The sequence below is a fragment of the Amphibalanus amphitrite genome, unplaced genomic scaffold, assembly GCF_019059575.1.
Source record: "Amphibalanus amphitrite isolate SeventyFive unplaced genomic scaffold, NRLGWU_Aamphi_draft 000009F_arrow, whole genome shotgun sequence".
In the NCBI taxonomy this organism is placed as follows: Eukaryota; Metazoa; Arthropoda; class Thecostraca; order Balanomorpha; family Balanidae; genus Amphibalanus; species Amphibalanus amphitrite.
In genome coordinates, this window is record NW_024881505.1 from 2,237,299 (window position 1) to 2,250,256 (window position 12,958).

At 50.4% G+C, this 12,958-nt stretch overlaps 1 protein-coding gene across 5 annotated transcripts in view; it reads right to left on the minus strand.

Moving 5' to 3' along the window:
• Positions 1-10,028, minus strand: part of LOC122380571 (tensin-1-like) — a 156,560-nt gene extending 146,532 nt beyond the window's left edge. For 2 of the 5 annotated variants that reach the window (XM_043363964.1, XM_043363902.1), the window contains exons 1-2: positions 9,930-9,985; positions 6,933-7,253 (exon numbers count right to left, since the gene is read on the minus strand). In XM_043363964.1, coding sequence (XP_043219899.1) covers positions 6,933-7,016 — 84 coding nt within the window. In that variant the 5' untranslated portion in view covers positions 7,017-7,253; positions 9,930-9,985. Of the gene's footprint in view, positions 1-6,932; positions 7,254-9,929 lie in introns of all 5 variants that reach the window. The other 3 variants (XM_043363939.1, XM_043363910.1, XM_043363854.1) reach the window with 3 other exon arrangements.
• Between the last annotated feature and the right edge of the window lie 2,930 nt (positions 10,029-12,958).

The window sequence follows — 12,958 nt, forward strand, 5'->3', positions numbered from 1 at the left end:
CCGCAGTTGTTTATCACCAGAGCTGATCCTGGTCTTGAGGGCTTGCTCATAGCTCTCCGCTGGCGATGTCTCACCGTCACTGACGTGCGGATCAGAGTAGACAACATCAGTCACCGTGCACAGGTGCAAAGGACTAGCCACCGGCGATGTCAACACTCCATACAGGTGCGCCTTATAGACTGGCTCCCCGCTGTCCACCGGGTTGTCAGCACTCAACACAGGTGCACGGATGGCTCACGGAGGGACAACGATTGTCAAACCGTGCACACGATGCACCACGAAGCCGGCACGATGGCTCCCAGACTCTGCATTTGTGAAGAGTGTCCGGAAAACTTTGAGGAAATTCTGTGGGGCTGTGAGGAGTGTCTGTGCCCTGTGGATCTAAGAGGAGAGTATGCGAAGCTACATGCGAAGTATATGCGAAGTATATGAGTGACTATGGAGCCGTGAGAAGTGACAATGAGCTGAGAAAAAAAAAATCATATTCACATCGTTCAGACACTTCAGAGTCACGGTGGTAGCACATCGGCACATACCTATGAGGAAGGAGTGTTCACTCACATAGCACGCTGTTCAGAGCCGGCCCCGCACGACCAATGACGTCACAAGTGCCATCACCGTGTTGTGCCATCGGTCAATTTGACAGTCATGACGTCATCAGTCACGGGAATGACGACCGTGAAGTCATGGGTACCATCAGTCAGCTCTCTGCCTGAAGCTGGGCTCAACGTCAGAACGCTATTCGATAGCCGATCGGCTTGATCAGACATATCTCAAGTTCGGCATTGCTACGAATTGTTTACGCATGAGTTTCATTTAGCATATTAGGAAATGTGAGATGCATAGGCCGCTTTTAATGTGTATATCGTATGCCATTGGCCCATCTGGTAGAGACGGCACTGAGCCCTTGTATGCCAAAAAATACATTGTTTTTAACACCACGTATGGTTTACCCCGGCACCGCCTGGGCTATTTCCGTACCCACGACAGCCTGGGGGGGGGTCGGATCCGACCCCCCCCCCCCTGTTATCTCGAGAACCAATGGTCGTATCGAGCCCCGCGAGGCGGCGTTCGAAAGGTCTCTACGAGAACTTCCCAAAGCACTCTTAAGATTTTAAGATTGAGGTCAACTTTCGGGTCAAGGTCAGGTCAAAGGTCAAATTCTGGGGTTTTGCATGATTAGGCTTACGGACAGCGGAATCGATAGCTGCTGCTCGAAACTCACCACAAATGACCTCAAAGACCTAGTGAAGGTACCATGTGCGTATAGGGGTCATACTAAGTACGGGTCAAGGTCAGGTCAGGTCACGAAAGGTCACGGTTTTCACTTTCTGCTACATGGGCGTGCGACACATGTTTTATGGCTTATTTTTCACGCCAAATCCGATGGTAATGGTTATATGTGACCCCAAGTCACTGTGCTGGTGATAAGTGTGCATTGAAAGCATAAAAAATCGTTTATACCATGCATAACTAAACGAGGGCTAAGAAAAAAAAGTCAATTTTCAACTTTTTATTTTTGACATAAAAATGCACTTTTCTAGACGAGCTTTGTCCCAGGAATCTAGTGGTGCCATTTGTTTTCACATGCGATGTTCAGAAGTGCCTCTAATTCGCAAAAATGCTTATGACGTCACCATGCCCTATGCATGTTGAAGCTATTTTTTACAATTTGGGGGTCAAAAATCGAGATAGAAAGTTGAAATTTGGGACATCTAATGTGCTAATAGAGCTCTAATATTCCGGTTTTTTGGAAATTCTCAAAATTTTGGATTTTATTAGCTGTTTTCCAAAAAAAATATAGTTTTTTGAATTTTTAGGGGTTATAAACGCATTTTATGGAAAATCCGAGATAGCCATTTTAAAGAACTAGTTGAGCTGCGTCTGCAATTTGCTTAAAACCTCGATTTTTATCGATTTTTTAAACATTTACCACTTTTTAACCGAAAACGCCATGTAGATACATCACTAAAATCGATATATCTCAAAACTTTTTGAAAAATTTTTCTTAAAAATTGCACAGGAGACGTCAAATTGATGGGGGAGAAGATATGCCAAGTTTCAAGTTGATAACGCAAGCGGTTCATGAGTTATTCAAGAAAAACGGAGGGGGGGGGGTCGGATCCGACCCCCCCCCCCCCCCAGGCGGTCGCGGGTTAAGCCTACATGCACCGTAAAACTGGCATCTCTATTCTGCACACCTGACGCCCACTCGCGCTGCGGATACCGAGGCCGTCCGTCTCTGTAAAGGTCGCCACCGACGCTGTCCCCATGACCTCATCGGTCGCTGCCCCCCCCCCCCTCCCGTATCGGTAAAACGCCACAGCTGCTGAGGCCGGGCGAGGCGGCTGCATGGGCCGCTCCACTCCCAGCGAACTTGGCGATAAAAAGCCACAAAGCTTCGATTGTATCCTTCGACCGGTTTTCAGCAAACGGTATCGATGCATTCCGACGTGCTGAATGTTTTCCAGGATGCTGCCGGGTCAACGACTCGCTGTATCAGAAAATAATATCGGGAAATCATACCGAATAGGTTACGAGAACCGGTAGCGTGTGTTCCGAATTTCGGACCGGGCGATTCACTGGGCTCCTGAGTCCCTGACCTGGTCCAGTCCATGTCGTACCGAGCCGACCCAGCCCGAATCGAACCGAACCGAACCGACGCGAACCAGTAGCGGCGGAACACCTTCAATGGGGGGGGGGGGCACTGCCGACTTTTGGTCCCATTCTTTTCCATGCAACGCCCATAGGGCTAGTGTTAAAATGGCAAAATCAAGGGGGCACGGTGCCCCGGTGCCCTTCCCCCCGTTCCACCGCCTATGACGCGAACCGAACCGAACCGAACCGAACCGACGCAATCTCTCCTCAGGCCCCGGCTACCGGTACTATGTTGACGCACCATCTGAAATCCTCCGGGGCCCCGCGGCTTTACGACCGATCATACCAGCGATCACTGACCATCACCAGCCTGCCGTCCACCAAAACACGTGTTTTCCCACTTTCCAACGCATGCCGAGGCCATGCGTCTTCCCGGCAATATGCGTAACGCATTCCGTCGACTGGCGCGCGCGTGAAACAACAGACCCACGCCGGTAACAGGAGTCGTGAGCAGACATTCCCGGAACGCATAATGTGCGGACCACGGTGGGTGCTGGCCGCGCGGGCCGCGAGCAGTGCGGCCACAGAACATGGTGGCATGGCGAGACGAGGTGCCACGAATAGCTGTGAGATGCCACGCTTGTCCCGAATATGGGTCACATTTTTATTTCGAAAAGCAAAGACTCGACTTTTAGAAATGTTCTCACTATCAAATAATCAGAATTTTAAACAATATAGAAAAACCCATAGGTAGCAGAAGGAACAACTTGTGCCTGATCTTTTTCACCGAAACATTGCCTGTCGCCTGGCGTCTGGTACAATAATCTCCGTGACAATGACAGGTTCAGCGGTGACAGTGGTGACAGTACAGGCCACCGGGAGCTGAGTGACAGTGTCCGCGACAGTGCCATCACCAGCGGTGTCACTGGCAGCAGCAGCATCGTCTCGTCTCTGCGTCTGTTTGCTGACCGAGCTCCCACACAATGATCCATCAGAGACGGCGACAACAGGCCGCGGCGCCGTCCTGCCGGGTCTCCGCTCTCCGCACGCACACACGTCAGCGGCCGACAACAAACAGTGTGACGAGCCGAGCAGCGCACCGGCCCAGGTCGACAGAGCACGCCCTGTGAGCCGCCCCCGCAGCAGAGCGGCTCGCTGAGGTCACCCGGTGGACACCAAAGCGGTCACAACCACAGAGATACCATCCAGCTGCATAAAGACGGATAGAAACCAGCTGAGTAAGACGTGGTGATTTAGAATGGACAGTGAGGCAGCGATATATCATTTGGTGAAGCACCGCTCGGAGCCTGACATTAGTTTGCATTTATAACGATCTGCAAGAGAAGCGTATGCGTGCAGAGCTCTGTGCAAACGCAGCATGCCAAGTGCACTGCGCTCATTGCGGCTGCGAATTGTGACCATTCGTTAACGAAAGCGGTCACCAACGCCTAGTCGGCGGCCGATCTGTCACCTCTTCTGGACGCTGGTGAAATTAGCTACGGTATCACCCGTCAGGGACGGTCGTTATGTGTCCATCAAAGAGCCTTTACACCTTTATACAGTCACCACGGCGACACGCCATGGTGCAGTAACTTTAACCGCTCCCCGACGGTATATGAACCCGCAGTAAATGAGCCCAATAAGCTCGCCCACACGGTTCAGCTCGCACGACCCGCACTTTTTACACACCGCGCCGACCCCAGCGTCAACATGGTGAAACGCACACTTTACAGCAGGAGTGAGACATTCCGTTTTACGGCCCTCTTTGCATTCATATCCCCTGGGGGAAGTTTGCCTGTGATCACATCTCAGTGGGGGAAACTGTGGTCAAATCTTCTATTTTTGGAAGCCTTCCATTTTTGGAAGGACCTTCCATAAATGGGTATGCATTTTCCAAAAATGGAAGGCTTCCAAAATTGGAAGGTCTAATCTCAGTGTTCCCAACTGTGATTCACATTCTTTGATTTAAGTTACGGCCTTTTTAAATGTGTAACATTAATAGTTGATTTTGCCATTTATGATCATTGATATAAGGAGAAGCAGCAGTGCTAGTGTTGGTAATACAGGCATGCTATGTCAATGTACATAGTGATATAATAGCATGGTGTCCTGGCGCACTGCTCTCTTTTTCTACTTCTAGAGGACACATAGAAATTCAGAAGAGAAAACAGCTGGTCAATAATCAACCAGGAGGAACACAGCTATAGCCCTGACAAAAAATGGTTTAAATTAAACTTACTATTCCTCATATAAATTGAAGATTCATGCTCCTTCGATAGAAAGTAACACGAAAAACGGCGCAGCAACGCCTATTTAATTCGTCCCATATTCCGGAAAAAAAAACATTGAAAAATGACGAGACCTCCACCCAAATGTTTGGCAAAAGCCTTAAAAAATTGAAATCAACCACACAATATGCTAATAAATGCAGAAAACGGCAACAAATACAAGTTTTACTCGCCATTACACTCCCGAAACCGCCGCACTCTGTCCAGACAATTCCGCACTGTAAATAAAGTCGGCGGTATCGAACAAGCATGGCCCGTCACTAAAGTACTTTTAAGGATATTTACTTTTCGTTTTTGATGCTTTTTGCTTACAAAATGTTTGATAAAGTCTTATAAAACCATCGTTTGTCGGTAAATTTTTGTCAATTTTCCACGACTCATTACTTTGAAAAATTACCTAAAATACATCCACGCTAGGATTTAGGCATCCACGCTAGATTATGGACACTTCACTATGGCGAATAGAAAGCGACCAGGGGCGATAGTCGCATTTGCCTCATGTTCGGCGGAAATCGGTAAGTTCCAACATATGCGCAACATTTTCTATATTTGGGTACGATGACGTCGTCAGCGTACCCATTTTTGGAAGGTGCGTACCCATATATAGAAAATCCTTCCAAAAATGGAAGGCTTTCTAAAAATGGAAGATTTGACCACAGTTTCCCCGACTGATCTGCCCCGCCTAGATAGTGGCGGGAAAGGCGGGGCCCGCGGCAGGAACTATGCCACGCTGCTCACTACGGAGCCATAAAGACATCCGCTGCCAGCTGTGGTAGTTGTCACTGGCTTTGTATGCCATCGATCGCGTCGATTTGACGGTCGGGGTCGCGGTCGAGAGGGGAGGGGAGGAGAGGGCGGGTGGCTCGGGCCGCTCTCCTTGCGACGGCCTGCGACCGGAGCCGAGTCTGTCGCGATGGGCGGTGCGCAGAGCAGGGCAGAGGGGCGGGAGGGGAGCGAGAGGAGAGCAGGGGAAGTGCCCAGATCGGGTGTCAGGAGTCTGGCGACGGACGCGCGGACCGGGGGCGTCGGCCGAGAGCGGGGAGCCACCGGAAGGCCGAGACGTCCCAGACCAGGGTTATTGGATAGGCGTTAGGAGAAGCAGTGATGGAAAACGGAAATTGGCTATCGTTCGAGAAGAAAGGGAGCCTCTAGCCATGAATGGAGCTGCTTGTGTCGTTTAGAAAAGCGCGTAGGTATACAAACTCGATGAGTAAGCATGTGACTGAGTTTGTGCGAGTCGTGTCCATGGTGAAAGGATCAAACAGTGAAAGCAATCAGTGAATCAGAGTTTTTCCAATGTCCTCTCGGACTCCATCAGAAGCGAAACTCTCCCAATTATGGACTACCTAACGAGCCCCGGCTGTCTCTTTCCTGTGGCGGTCCGCTCTGTGGGGCAGCTGTCCGCTGCTGTCCCGCTCCTTGCGGTGGGACTGAGGGAGCCTGGGTCTGCCCGGCGACACCGCTAAAGGTGGACTGTGGTCGACGCGCAGAGTGGCACGGTCACGCTGTTAATGCAGGGCCGAGTATTTACCTTCGGCCTGCATGACAAATGCTGCAGTCGGTAATTGTTTGTCCGCGCCGTCTCTGACAGAGAGTGGAGGGAAAGATGAGCCAGGCGCGCCCGGAGCTCTGACGCCGCACACAGCCCCCGGCGCCGGGGGGAGGGGTGGGGGTGGGGCGGGTGATGCCTCCCCCAGGCGGGGGGGGGGGGGGGAGCGGACGCGGCACACACAGTCACAGGGACTGCTCTGGCACAGCTCGGTGGGAATGGTGCCGGCCAGATCAGGGGCAGAGGCGCACAGAATCCGCAGCAGACAGCGCGGCGCCCGGGTTCGTTTGTTGATGTGTGAACACGTCGGCGTCCCTGACCTGTGGAGATTCCCACGACCCGGCCTCCGCCATCCACCCACCCAGAACGACCTGTTCCCCGCCCCGCCGACCGCAGTTGTGGCTCAGTTCGCATCTCGAGAATCAACTGATGCGATCACTCTAACACCGCACCACCACAAAATTCCCTCGGGTGACCTTTTCATGCTACTTCCTTACCTTCACAAGCAGATGCAGCGGTGCAGAGATCTTCAACTTTCTCCTCTTCTTCTTGCGGCTGAAGCAGCCGCTGAAGAGTGGCATCTTCTTCAGTCACGTGGCACTAGAACACTTTGATCCTCCCGTCGCTGCATCGTTCCCTCAGCGAACCACTGACACTGACACTGACACTGACACACTCATGCCGACAATGACACTGACGGCGCCTCCCGAGGGTCCCGGCGCCACGACGCTTTCTCCGTCAGTCACTACCCGTTCGGCATGGTCAACAGCTGGTGTCCGATTTGGGTCCAGAACAGCACCACGGGTCCACAGCAGACCCTGAAACAATGCCGCAACGGCAGGAGAAGGGTTAGTGACAGTCACAGTGAGGGAGATACAGTCCCAACGCAGCAAAGACGACCGTGGCGCAGGGCGACAGTCACGGCGCGTCCGATACGGTCACGGCGCAGCGCGGGGGCGAACTGCGGCGTCTGTCGGCGCGGTGGTGACAGTCGCGGCAAATAAACACCGCGCCAGTCCGCGGTGGCCGGGTCAAGCCGGACACGGCACGGGGGGGGGGGGGGGTGACGACCCGACCCACGCCTCGTGACGTCACGAACAGTAGGGTGGTCACGGTATTAGGGGGGGGGGGGCTGGATTGTATCATCCGTCCGGCCGGCCTGGTGACGGATCAGGATACGGTCTGTGAGCAGCACACCTCCCCCGGCTACTGAAGGGCTTCCGTGCACAGCAACGGGACCAGAGGACGACAGACCAGCACTCGACAGTTCTGCAGGAAAGACGGTGACTGCTAATTTAATAAAATAAAACAATGATTCGGCAAAAAAGGAGCACGTATGTTCATCTTGTTACTTTAATGCAAATAAGTGGGAGGAACCCAATAGAATCCAAATCACGGAAGTAAAACGCAACTCAGGCTGCATCGCACTATTCCGTTTCAAGCTTCGCACAGCAATTCCGTCAGGGCCATATAAACAGTGACACTGCAGTTTGGCCGTAATTGCTGCTAATGCATTTTCAATCCCTGCGCCACGCAGTGACTATGCACACAGTTGCACTGTGCACAGTGCGGCATTGCCGTGATGGATCGGGTTGGACGAACCGGGGATTGCGACATTGAAATGCCAATAGAAAATGTTTCAAACTACATTTTAGTTTAAAACTTGTATCTAATAACAAACTTATAAAAAATAAAAGGTAAAGAAGTCATCACGAAAAAGTGCTGCGTAAGCGTATATAAATTTTGCAAGCATAACTAACTACTCACTATTCAGTGTCTAAACAACTATCGTGAACTCCAGCGGTGCAAATTGTTAAATATAATGGCAGCAATCGCTAACTGAAGGTCAGAGGTACAACGTATTTCACAGCACAGCTCCGCGGTACTTAGCAAAATCTAGTATTTTGTGGCCATGGAAAGATAAACAAATGTCAGCTGACTTTACCATTAAATGTAAACTCGCTTGATAATTTCGCTATGAAGACAAACATCGACGCATCAAGTAACCAAAAGTAGGCAAATCTATACATCCGGGCCCATCCAGGGCTGACTCATGACAAGCTATGGGAGCCTTATGACCTCAGAGAAAGTGGGATTGAGTGTTGTATAGCCTTGAGGGGATGCAATAGCCGGGCCTAAATGAAACAAGCCATGACATAGTGCACAGACAATACGGCACATACACACGTAACTTCAGACAGAATCATGTGGCTCACCACAAGGCGAAACCTCTGACCTGGCGAACCACGGCGACCTGATTTGTACGGCAGGTCTTCACATCCACAACACGAGAGCAGCAGCCGCAGGGACCACAGGAGTCGCATCGGGTCACACTGAGCCACAGTGGGCCAAAGTCAGCCACAGTGAACGTGAACAACAATCAGCGGCAGAAAGCCACAACCCGAAGCCTTAAAGGGACCCTCCCACCTTCAAAAAAGTTAATGAATTGGCATGAAAGTGATGTCGCTCGGTTCAGAAAGAGCAAAAACGAATATCTACCAAATTTCATCGAAAAATATTCACCGGTTTTCAAGATATTAGACTTTTACTTTTGTTTACTTTTTGGGATCTCCGCTGTTCCTAGCGACTTTATTTGAAAGTGCGGCATTTGTTGCGCGCAAAGCAGCATATACCACCGCGTGCTACAAAACGCTTTAGTCAAACATTTAACGGACGTTCGAAAGCCTGATGACGTCATCAGATTCCCGTAATGGTTAAGAGATAGGGACCACGCTGGTCCCACCCTGCAAGTAAAGGGAAGAAATTTCTTGAACACCATAAAGCTGCGGGGGTTGCGACCAGGATAAATGGTGGTTTCTGAGCCTGGCCGCAAAGTTGGCTATCTCAACTCAAAACTAATGTTAAGGTGGGAGGGTCCCTTTAACGTTCTCCGATAGCCAAAAGTTATCCATCCCATTTTGCTTCCTCCCCCTTCCCTTCCCCAGGGAATATTCCCACGACGACGTCTCGCTTACGTGCAACCTGCACAGTGCACAAGTGCACACGATATCTGACAATTCCATGAGACCACAGTGCGATAGGTACAATTATGTTTAAATGCTGCAAGTGCATCTCTCTTATCGTCAAAATGAACATTAAAAATATACGATGGCGACAGTAGGTAAGTGAGAATGATGATGACTAAGGTCCCGCAACAATGAGACTTGCAAATGCTCGTGTAAGTTGTATTCGCTAACCGATCCAGCATTACCACACATGATTTTCCACATGAATTGTGTTATCTTCAAAGCATTAATTTATTAAAAAATATCGAAGTGGATGCAACGTTGCTGTCCAATGCCACAAGGCATGCCTATACATAGCAGAAGCCAGAAAGCTAAACATGATCGAAAAAGAGCTAAACAGACCCTTTTTACAATGTATCGACAATCGAACAACTCAGTGACACTCACTGCGTCGTACTTTCACGCAAGCACCACCCCGATTCACACAAATCTCACGCATGCCCCCCAGAACCCATGGGAACAACTTACCGACGGACGAGCACCACACGCAACCCTCCACCCACGAGCCGCGCGCGACCACTGCCAGCGCGCCGCGCTGCGCGAGGCAGCGGCAGCAGCAGCAGCAGCGGCGGCGGCGGCGCGGGAGTGTTCGAAGTCAGGCGCCGTACAGTCTCTGACATAGCTACCACGCACGCGTCCTGCCGTACGCACGGCACAGTTTGCTGACATGAATGAAACTGATTCGTGTCTAGACATGGGCTCCGCCACGGGGGGGGGACGGGGGAACGTGTCCCCCCCCCAATATTTTGCATTTTTAACATTACGCCTATTTATTGGTGCTGCATGGAAAGAATCGACTTCAAACGACCTTCGCCCCCCTCCCCCCTCCCCAACCATCGGGCTCGTGACGGAGCCCCTGTGTCTAGAGTTGGGAAACTGTTTCAAAAAGTATGTCAGTATGTGATCCTATCGAGGCGTCTCCAGTGCATACGACAAAATGGAGCGACAACTCGTCTCTCCGGTGATCCCTCCTGATCTTCATGCATCCCGAACCACGCTTCCAAGCACCGATGAGCCGGTGATATTCTTTTGGAGCACGCATGCAGCCTCTCTTACAAATGGGTCTTCTGCATAAAAACGGAGATAAAAACGATGCCTCGTCGGGGATATAGATGAGTGTGGTGCCCTTCTTGATTGACACGTTGCTCGTTCTCTCATCGCCTCATCTCTTACTTGTAACAGATGCTGATCGTTTGATTGAGACGTTTTGAATGGCGTAACATATCAGTGACCGCGGCATGAAAAATAAATTAAGCATATGCAATATGCATTCGGATACATTAAAAATGAATAAATGATCTAAACTTTCAAACGTTAGGTATATGCCTACATGTTACCTATATAACTTATCTACGAATAAGGGATGCTTTCCTGAATAAATACCTAAAGCTCGGATAGAGACGCATGCCAAAACAAAACAATGCAGGATCTTAACATTTAGTTCCTTCCCTGGGTAGGATGACCGTCTGCGACTTTTATCAAGACACACACAGCTGAATGGCTTTGACGGCCAGGGGGCAGCCGGAATCGTCCTAATCAAAAGACTGTCCTAGTACGATACCCGCCTTCTAATCCCTCTCCACTAGGCAGCCCTTTCATTGCCCTTTACCTGGGCGGGACAGCCTCCTCCCACATTCCAGGTATCCACTCACCCATTGAATGGTCACGTAGTCAGGTATGCTGTCTGAGCCCATAACAAGCGGTGTCGGCGGCCACTGCGTGGGACACAAAGCGCTTCCATCGGAGGATTACTACGCCTCCTTTCGGCCGCCTCCGAAGTCACAGATCTCACACGATGTTATTAGGCACCTGTGGAGGGGACGGAACGCCAGTCACAGTCACCGGTCACATTTTGTTACACCTCTGATTTGTATCTGTAACTGACGGCGTTCTTCCAAGTTCCAGCGCATGGATGCCAGTGTAAAGTATGAAAGTTATGTAAAATCCACCATCCGGCATTGGTGCTGTGGCCTGCGGAAAGCGAAGAGCCATGGAGGACGTATCGTCAACAGGTTTATGGGTCACCGTCCCTTCGAACTGTAAGAGCATAACAACGAATCAAGGGCTCCGCGAGAGGGTATGGCTGATGTTAGGTGAGGTATGTATGTATGTATGTATGTATGTATATTGTATTAGCGAAGCATTCCAATGATGGATTAGTGTCAGCTTCTAGTCAATGACAATAGTAAAAACATATAAAACACAAGCACACACACGCATACACATTGTACTAAAATACCAAAACGCTAGTCACATGTCGAGTTTAAAAGTCGTAAAAAAGTCGAGGTAGTGACTAGTGACTAGTGACGTGATGCGAGCTTTCTCCTGAAGATCTAATAGAAATCCCCCAATGGCCCTTACAAAGTGAACAGACTAATGACTGACTGAGATGCACTTTACTCGGCTGGCACCCGTGCCCCGTCAGCTTCTGTCGCTGCCCCTTCATCACATCCCAACCCACCAATAATGTGTCCAGCTGTCCATCTGCTGCTGTTCAGCCTGATGGAGCTGGATACCATTCTAAAGGCAGCTCTGGCACAACTCTAATTACCTGATTACCCGCTGATACCCCTTCGACTTCCCTCAGTCATGAGTCAGCGCTCGCTAACGGGCACTCTCCGGGTCTCACCCCCCAGCACTCTCAGTACTCACCCCCGCAGTTGGCTCAGGAGAGGAACACGTTCCCATTGACACACCGGGTAGGTAGAGTTACCGGGTCCACTTACCCCCGCAGTTGGCTCAGGAGAGGAGCACGTTCCCATTGACACACCGGGTAGGTAGAGTTACCGGGTCCACTCACCCCCGCAGTTGGCCCAGGAGAAAGCACGTTCCCATTGACACACCGGGGCTAGTTATTTCGTCTAGCACTTGATGTTCAATGCATAGCTAAAATGAAGTTACGATGCAGCAGACAAAATATCTGAATAAGTATAAGTCCGTAAACGTGCAATTCGGAGTAAAACACGGCTCACTACAAATGTCAACTAAGTCCGCCAGCCAAGCATAATTCATATCCAAGAGCCACACTACCCCATTCGAAGTGGTGGCGCCAACTCTGATTAAAAAGCAAAAAGGCATAAGGTAAAAAGCGTGGAGGGAAGGGGTAGATAAATCCCCCAAGCGTATTCAACCGCGGTGGTTCAACTCGTCAAGCGAGTGTCGACTTAATTAACGTTATTTTCAAAGTGGCATACTGCGAATCGTGAACATTTATGTCCGTCCATTTTCGGCCCGTCGCTGGATACTTATTGATCGGCGCCATCGCGCCGTAAAAGTATCTGTGGTCATGTGTGCCGCGACGGATAAGGTATCACACCGCACGTGCCGTAACGCCGTCCCGTCAAAGCAGGCTGCACATGTGACATTTTCATTTTAACTCTATTTGCTCTTTTTTCCGTTCGCTGAAGCATGGTAAGTATTTAAATCCGTATTTTGTCAGGGTATAATACTCTACAATCATGCATAGGTGTCAGAGGAACGGAGCAAAAGCGGAAACG